We start from the raw sequence: 9,412 nt of genomic DNA, 5'->3' as shown, positions 1-9,412 counted from the left end.
GAAAGAAAACCCCTCAAAATGTCTTTAATACATTTATGAATTTTTGAACATTTTTCCCCCAATTTTTGGACACAATAGAATATAGGAAAACAGGAATAATATAATTCTGCTGCTATAAATCAAATAGAAAATAAAATAAATTATGAATATTACTAAATGTGTTTTAAACATTAGTATTGCACTTTTCCCTGACAGGTAGTTTTGAACAAACAAAAAAATCTAATCACAGTTCTGTCAGTTCACATTCTGCAGAAAAATATCAACAAAAAAATTCCACATGAAGTGCAACATTAACAGGAGGGTAAACTGGTATTCTGTTTAAACAAACTGAAGAGAAACACTGACAACAAACTGAACCAAATTATTTATTTTAGGACAGAGAACAAACTGTTTAGGACACTGTGTGTGTGTGTGTGTGTGTGTGTGTGTGTGTGTGTGTGTGTGTGTGTGTGTGTGTGCGCGCGCGCAAGGTGCGATTTTTCTGGGGGATGGTTTGTTTGTTGTTTTTTTGTTTCGTTTTTTTGGTCGGAGCTGGGGGATGGGGGGGTGCGGTCCGGTCCATTACTAATGTAACTAACGCTGGCGTGAAACAAAAGGGAAACTTTATTTTTATATACTTTCAACGGCCAACTCTGAGTTCTATTCCTCAGTTATACAGCGTGAGAGAGAGAGAGAGAGAGAGAGAGAGAGAGAGAGAGAGAGAGCTAGTTTGTTGTAGAACTACCGTAGTTCCTAGGGGCCAAACAACGTCCATCTTATCAGCGTCTCTTTCCTCGTTGTTGTCTTTCACCGGGACCTGAACTGATCCAAGCTGGACTGTAATAACAGTGGAGGGTCTGCAGTCTGTTCCTTCCAGGTTCACATCATATTTGTTGTTGTTTTTTGTGTTTTTTTTTTTTTTTACCCTTTATCAGCTGCTATTTCGTATTTCGGGTCACTGTGCGCTCCTTCAATATGTCCGTGTGAAACTTGCGCAGATTTAAAGTTCCACATCAAACAATGTCTTTCGTTCCTTTTTCTTTTTCTCATCATACTGTACCGTTTGGGTACAGCTGTGTACCGAACCAAACCGGTGTGTACCGAAACGGTTTGGTTCGGTACGTGTACCGTTACAGGCCTAATATATATATATATATATATATATATATATATATATATATATATAGATATATATATATATGTGTGTGTGTGTGTGTGTGTGTGTGTGTGTGTGTGTGTGTGTGTGTAAACATATATGCATATATAGACACAGTTATACACACACACATACACACACATATATATATATATATATATATATATATATATATATATATATATATATATATATATATATATATATATATACATAGACACATGCATATACAAAAACAACCAAGAAATGCACTCTGAGAACACAGACCTCCACCAAGGCAGATCAGTCCTGTCCCCCCCGTCCCCCCATCACCACCAAAATGTAATCATTTCTTCCTTGTGTCAGTAACAACATTTCCTGAAAATTTCATGTAAATCCAGCCATAACTTTTTCAGTTATCTTGCTAACAAACAAACAAACACACAAAGCAAAGTGATCACAAAACCTCCTGGTAATCAAAATGAAAGAGCACTGTAGTGTAGCGCAAAAAAAAAAAAAAAATATATATATATATATATACACATATATATATATATATATATATATATATATATATATATATATATATATATATGTATGTATTCAGTTCTTTGAAATGGTTTGAGATATTCAGTGTCTATAATACTTATTTTGGTTAAATTACTTAGAGCACAGGTGTTAGACATGTGGGCCGGTGGGCCAAATCTGGCCCGCCAAAGGTTCCATTCCGGCTCGCGGGATAAAAGCGCAAAAATTAACCTGAACAGTCCAGGCTATCCAAATCCTTTTGGTTCTGGTCCACATACAGACCAATGTGATCTCCAGTAAAAATAACAACACAATAACCCACAAATAATGACAACTACAAATTTTCTTGGGAAAAATTATGTGGAAAAATTTTAAGTGAAAAAAATAACATTACACTGTGAAAATATTTACATTTACAAAACTATTCTTTCACAATAAAATGCAAATACATTAATAAAAACAAAGATGAACAACCCAAAATGTGCAATTTTAACAATATTCTGCCTGTTACTAAATGTTTTGTGCATTTATGGATCCATTGTCATCTATAGTTAGATAAGAAATAAGAGATGTAATATTGTAGAAATTGTTCAAATTTTAGTTCCAAACTCCAAAATTTTAACAATTTTCTGCCTGTTACCAAATGTTTATGTAACGTTGCGTGTAAATGTACATGTATAAATAATAAGTTGAGGCATAATATTGTTAAAATCGCACTAATTTTTCAAATGAAATTTCTGTTTTTTCAAGTTATTCACATCTTTTTTGTAAAATGTAAATATTTTCATGATTTAATTGTGGTTTATTTGCACTAAAACAAAAAGGAAAAACTTGGATTTGTCATTATTCATAGGTTATTAAGTCATTATTTTACTGGTCTGGCCTGCTTGAGATGAAATTGGGCTAAATATGGCCCCCGAACTAAAATGAGTTTGACACCCCTGACTTAGAGTTTTCATTTTCTTCTCTTGTGCTTTAACATTAAAGTTATAGTGGAAATGGAATTTGGTCCTTAAACTCTTCATTTCTCGCTTTGTTTTCAACAGACAGATGATGAACTAACATTTGTAGCTGCTGCAGAAAACAAACTGGATAATCTTCCCAACATCCAACACACTGCCGCTGCTTTCAGCTCTTCAAAGGTCGGCTGGAACTACATCTACTCATTTATATTTGTAACTAAACAGACTTTGGACTAAATATACTTTGTACTTGTCTCTGATGTTCTCACAGATGAACCAGACTCTCTCTCAGTTGTACGAGTTCGCTCAGTCTTTCCAGTTCCATCTGAACTGGTTAAAAATTGCCAGAGACAACGTCAGTTTGCCTTGTCAGCCAGCAGAGGGCGCCAGTGCACAGATGCTGCAGCTCTCAGATGTCCTGAAGGCATCTCTGCTTCAGGTGAGAAAGCCAGCACAAAAAAAAAAAATAAAAATAAAAAAAAAACAGAGAAAGCCAGCCCAGCTCAGATGGTTAGGGTTAGGGTTAGGGTTAGGGTCAGGTGGTTCATCCTGATCCATGCATGGACATTTCAAACCAAGAAGAATGGCACAACACACAACTCCAAATTCAAAGCCAGAAAAGGTTGTTCCTTCTCAAGAAGTTTTAAACATATTTTTAAAAAAAATAATAATAATTGTAAGAAATGTAAATGTAAAATTGTAAGAAGTGTAAAATATGCACAAACTCTACAAGCAAAGGTCTTCATCTGGCTTTGACTTTGGTTTATTTTCAGTTTAATTTAAAGTAGAAATAAATTAGAGGTTTTAAATACATTTTAAAATGCTATTTGTTTTTTATGTGGATTTCCCCATTTAACCATCCAACAGCAGACGTGTTAAGTAACCAAGTGCAAATACTTCATTACCTTATTTAAATCGGAATTTTTGGTTATCTATACTTTACTAGAGTAAATATTTTTCAGCTGATTTTTTACTTCTACTCCTTACATTTCAAAAATAGACTCATTACTCCTATTTCATTTTGGCTTGTTTTCATTCCTTGTCATTGTTCAAATAAAAAACTATCCAGATAAATGGCGCCATCCCAACAGAGTGAATTTGATTGTGGTTGGATGAGAAGTATAAACATATACCATTCCGACACCCTATTGGTTTGTACCCAGACCACTGGACCTGCACACGACACAAATCATGTGACACTCCAGTGTGGACAGAGCAGACTTATATAGCCAAGCATTAGCCTATCATGAAGAGGTCCCAACTGAGCACCAGCAAAGAAGACCATGTTCAATGGGCATATATGTGGCTGAAACAGGAAGCCTGGTGCATCCGAAATGTTTCATCATTAACATTTGAATAAAACATTGTAGTCATTATGGCCTTTAGAAATATGTTTTTTGGGGAGGTGGGGTAGTGCACTAAAGGCCCCTCCCCTGTAGCACCGCCTAAGCTTTTGTCCTAATGGCATTTTCACCCCTTACATGTACTCTTATTCTTTAAGAGATTTTGAAACCAGTACTTTTACTGGAGTAAAAACATTAAGTTGATACTTGACCTTCTACAGAAGTCTGTTTCAACCTTAGTATTTATACTTCTACCTGAGGAATGAATGGGAATACTTTGGACACCTCTGTCAAAAAGCAAGAATCTCTGACTCACACAGAGAAAGACAAAGAGCCAAAACGTTTTTCAAGGATTTTCCAGAATATCTCCAAAATCTTTTGTGCATGAAAGAACACCTCCTGAATATAAACCCCTCCTGGTGGTTGTGTTGTCAGATCAGTCTGTATTTGTTCCTCAGATCAGTCTGTATTTGTTCCTCAGATCAGTCTGTATTTGTTCTTCAGATCAGTTTTTATTTGTTCTTCACATGAGTCTGTATTTGTTCTGCAGATCAGTCTGTATTTGTTTTGCAAAAAAGTCTGTATTTTTTCTTCAGATCAGTCTGTATTTGTTCTTCAGATCAGTCTTTCTTTGTTTTGCAGATCATTCTGTTTGTTCTTCAGATCAGTCTGTATTTGTTCCTCAGATCAGTCTGTATTTGTTCTTCAGATCAGTCGGTATTTGTTACTCAGATCAGTCTGTATTTGTTCTTCAGAGAAGTCTGTATTTGTTCCTCAGATTAGTCTGAATTTGTTCTTCAGATCAGTCTGTATTTTTTTTCTATCAGTCTGTATTTGTTCTTCAGATCTGTATTTGTTCTTCATATCAGTCTGCATTTGTTCTTCAGATCAGTCTGTATTTGTTCTTCAGATCAATCTGTATTTGTTCTGCAGATGAGTCTATATTTGTTCTTTAGATCAGTCAGGATGTTCCTCAGATCAGTCTTTTTTTTGTTCTTCAGATCAGTCTGAATTTGTTCCTCAGATCAGTCTGTCTTTGTTCTCCAGATCAGTCTGTATTTGTTCTTCAGATCAGTCTGTATTTGTTCTTCAGATCAGTCTGTGTTTGTTCTACAGATCAGTCTGTATTTGTTCTTCAGATCAGTCTGTATTTGTTCTTCAGATTGGTCTGTATTAGTTCCTAAGTTCAGTCTTTATTTGTTCCTCAGTTCAGTCTTTATTTGTTCCTCACTTCAGTCTGTATTTGTTCCTCAGATCAGTCTGTATTTGTTCTTCAGATCAGTCTGTATTTGTTCCTTAGTTCAGTCTGTATTTGTTCTGCAGATCAGTGTGGATGTTCCTCAGATCAGTCTGTATTTTTTTCTTCAGATCAGTCTTTCTTTGTTCTTCAGATCAGTCTGGATGTTCCTCACACTCCTCTTCCATCCTTCCCTGTTGTCTCCACGGCCTTCGAGGCGCTCCAGTTCTCAGTGGAGATCTCTGAACACTTACAAGTCTTCTGTCACTGGGCCAAGAGGTCTATACGACATCTGCAGAGACAGCAGCGCTGCCCCAGACAGTAGTACCCAGCCCATGAGGAAACAGCTAGGGTTAGGGTTAGACCTCAGGGTTAGGGTTACACATTTAGGAAACAGGGTTAGGGTTTGGGTTCTGGTTACACATTTGGATTTGGGTTACGGTTTGGGTTAAGGTTGGGGTTAGCTAACAGGGTTAGGGTTACACATTTGGGTTAGGGTTGGGGTTAGGGAACAGGGTTGGGGTTAGGATTAGGTTTACCCCTTCCTACAAAACCACTGATAACATGTTTCACACAGGAACGTCCACACAATACAGTCAGTAATGAAACGTTTGACAAACATGTTGAGTTTTCAGTGTAGGGTAAGGGTTAGGATTTCAGTACTGGTACGCAAAAATTCCATCTATTTAACACAAAAACAGCAAAGTGGATGTTGTGCTTCACATGTTTTCAGAAAGTCTGTCATTTTAAACCTGTTGTACTAATGCACTGTTCAGAGGTGGACTTCCTCTTCACATTGTCTGAGAAGTGTTGATGAGCTAAATGACAAAAGTTAGTCTGGACCATTGAATATTTTTATACATGTGTTTTTTAAAGATCTATTTAGAATGTTATTTATGAGCAATTATATTCATATTTAGTATGAGATGCAGGCATCTTCTTTTTTATGGGTGACATGATATATAATATTTAATAATGTTAATATTGAGGCATTGTCCTACTTCAGTTCTTACACTTTTATTTATGTATTTTCTGTGGTTGTTTTTGTAATTTTTACATGACGTCAGTAACATTAAAGTGAAACTGAATCCTCAATGCTTGTACAGAATCATTCCTAATCACTCAAACATGTGACCTCATCACCTGGGTTAGGGTTAGAAGCAATGACTCAGTGTGTGGTTTCAGTTGGTTTTATTGACATTTCATTTGCTGTAATATCAGGAAAACTTCTTCTCATTTACATGGTTTGTTGTTTTAAAATCTATGAGGACATAGCGTAATGATGCGAGTAAGAACTCAAGTGCTCAGTGCTGTTCAGGTAAATGATTTTTATTAACTCAAACTTTTACTAGGAAAAATAAACAAGAATCTTTGACAAGGGCCGGTCAAAGAACTGGTGCAAATCTGTGGAAACAGACGAGTATGAAGAGGAAAAAGAAAAGTATGAGGAGGAAACAGACGAGTATGAAGAGGAAACCAAGGAGTATGAGGAAGAAAATGATGAGTATGAAGAGGAAACACAAGAGTATAAAGAGGAAACAGACGAGTATGAAGAGGAAAAAGACGAGTATGAAGAGGAAACAGACGAGTAAGAAGAGGAAACAGACGAGTATGAAGAGGAAAAAGAAAAGTATGAGGATGAAAAAGACGAGTATGAAGAGGAAAGAGACGAGTATGAAGAGGAAACAGACGAGTATGAGGAGGAAACAGACGAGTAAGAAGAGGAAACAGACGAGTATGAAGAGGAAAAAGAAAAGTATGAGGAGGAAACAGACGAGTATGAAGAGGAAACCAAGGCGTATGAGGAGGAAAATGACGAGTATGAAGAGGAAACACAAGAGTATAAAGAGGAAACAGACGAGTATGAAGAGGAAAATGACGAGTATGAGGAGGAAACAGACGAGTATGAAGAGGAAACAGACGAGTATGAGGAGGAAAAAGACGAGTACGAAGACGAAACAGACGAGTATGAAGAGGAAACAGACGAGTATGAAGATGAAAAAGACGAGTAAGAAGAGGAAACAGACGAGTATGAAGAGGAAACAGACGAGTATGAAGAGGAAACAGACGAGTATGAGGAGGAAACAGACGAGTATGAAGAGGAAACAGACAAGTCTGGAGAGGAAACAGACGAGTATGAAGAGGAAACAGACGAGTATGAGGAGGAAACAGACGAGTATGTAGAGGAAACAGACGAGTATGTAGAGGAAACAGACGAGTATGAAGAGGAAACAGACGAGTATGAAGAGGAAACAGACGAGTATGAAGAGGAAACAGACGAGTATGCAGAGGAAACAGACAAGTATGAGGAGGAAACAGACGAGTATAAGGAGGAAACAGACGAGTATGTAGAGGAAACAGACGAGTATGAAGAGGAAACATACGACTATGAAGAGGAAACAGACGAGTATGAAGAGGAAAAAGAGGAGTATGAAGAGGAAACAAAGAAGTATGAGGAAACAGAAGAGTATGAAGAGGAAACACGAGAGTATAAAGAGGAAACAGACGAGTACGAAGAGGAAACAGACGACTATGAGGAGGAAACAGACGAGTATGAAGACGAAAAAGACGAGTATTAAGAGGAAATAGACGAGTATGAAAGGGAAAGAAAAGTATGAAGAGGAAACAGATGAGTATGAAGAGGAAACAGAGCAGTATGAAGTGGAAACACGAGTATGAAGAGGAAACAGAGTATGAAGAGGAAACACAAGAGTATGAAGAGGAAACACAAGAGTATGCAGAGGAAACAGACAAGTATGAGGAGGAAACAGACGAGTATAAGGAGGAAACAGACGAGTATGTAGAGGAAACAGACGAGTATGAAGAGGAAACATACGACTATGAAGAGGAAACAGACGAGTATGAAGAGGAAAAAGAGGAGTATGAAGAGGAAACAAAGAAGTATGAGGAAACAGAAGAGTATGAAGAGGAAACACGAGAGTATAAAGAGGAAACAGACGAGTACGAAGAGGAAACAGACGACTATGAGGAGGAAACAGACGAGTATGAAGACGAAAAAGACGAGTATTAAGAGGAAATAGACGAGTATGAAAGGGAAAGAAAAGTATGAAGAGGAAACAGATGAGTATGAAGAGGAAACAGAGCAGTATGAAGTGGAAACACGAGTATGAAGAGGAAACAGAGTATGAAGAGGAAACACAAGAGTATGAAGAGGAAACACAAGAGTATGAAGAGGAAACAGACAAGTATGCAGAGGAAACAGACAAGTATAAAGAGGAAACAGACAAGTATAAAGAAGTAACAGACGAGTATGAAGAGGAAACAGATGAGTATGAAGAGGAAACAGATGAGTATGAAGAGGAAACACAAGAGTATGAAGAGGAAACAGACGAGTATGAGGAGGAAACAGACGAGTATGAAGAGGAAAAAGACGAGTATGAAGAGGAAACAGACGAACATGCAGAGGAAACAGACGAGTATGAAGAGGAAACAGACGAGTATGAGGAGGAAACAGACGAGTATGAGGAGGAAACAGATGAGTATGAAGAGGAAACACAAGAGTATGAAGAGGAAACACAAGAGTATGCGGAGGAAACAGACGAGTATGATGAGGAAACAGACGAGTATGATGAGGAAAAAGACGAGTATGAGGAGGAAACAGACGAGTATGAAGAGGAAACAGACGAGTATAGGAGGAAACAGACGAGTATGAAGAGGAAACAGACGAGTATAGGAGGAAACAGACGAGTATGAAGAGGAAACAGACGAGTATGAAGAGGAAAAAGACGAGTATGAAGAGGAAAAAGAGGAGTATGAAGAGGAAACAGAGAAGTATGAGGAAACAGAAGAGTATGAAGAGGAAACACGAGAGTATAAAGAGGAAACAGACGAGTACGAAGAGGAAACAGACGACTATGAGGAGGAAACAGACGAGTATGAAGACGAAAAAGACGAGTATTAAGAGGAAATAGACGAGTATGAAAGGGAAAGAAAAGTATGAAGAGGAAACAGATGAGTATGAAGAGGAAACAGAGCAGTATGAAGTGGAAACACGAGTATGAAGAGGAAACAGAGTATGAAGAGGAAACACAAGAGTATGAAGAGGAAACACAAGAGTATGAAGAGGAAACAGACAAGTATGCAGAGGAAACAGACAAGTATAAAGAGGAAACAGACAAGTATAAAGAAGTAACAGACGAGTATGAAGAGGAAACAGATGAGTATGAAGAGGAAACAGATGAGTATGAAGAGGAAACACAAGAGTATG

The 9,412-nt window shown here is 37.4% G+C and overlaps 1 protein-coding gene across 1 annotated transcript in view; it reads left to right on the top strand.

The window, feature by feature from the left end:
• The window catches only part of LOC115415986 (uncharacterized), a 20,607-nt gene extending 15,098 nt beyond the window's left edge, over positions 1 to 5,509 (top strand). The window contains exons 4-6 of the mRNA XM_030129664.1: positions 2,689 to 2,784; positions 2,876 to 3,043; positions 5,339 to 5,509. Of these exons, the coding sequence (XP_029985524.1) occupies positions 2,689 to 2,784; positions 2,876 to 3,043; positions 5,339 to 5,509 (435 nt within the window). The remainder of the gene's footprint in view (positions 1 to 2,688; positions 2,785 to 2,875; positions 3,044 to 5,338) is intronic.
• The last annotated feature ends 3,903 nt before the right edge of the window (positions 5,510 to 9,412 follow it).

The sequence above is a fragment of the Sphaeramia orbicularis genome, unplaced genomic scaffold (assembly GCF_902148855.1).
Source record: "Sphaeramia orbicularis unplaced genomic scaffold, fSphaOr1.1, whole genome shotgun sequence".
NCBI lineage: Eukaryota > Metazoa > Chordata > Actinopteri > Kurtiformes > Apogonidae > Sphaeramia > Sphaeramia orbicularis.
Note: the sequence above shows the minus strand (reverse complement) of the source record. Positions and strands in the feature narration are given on the sequence as shown.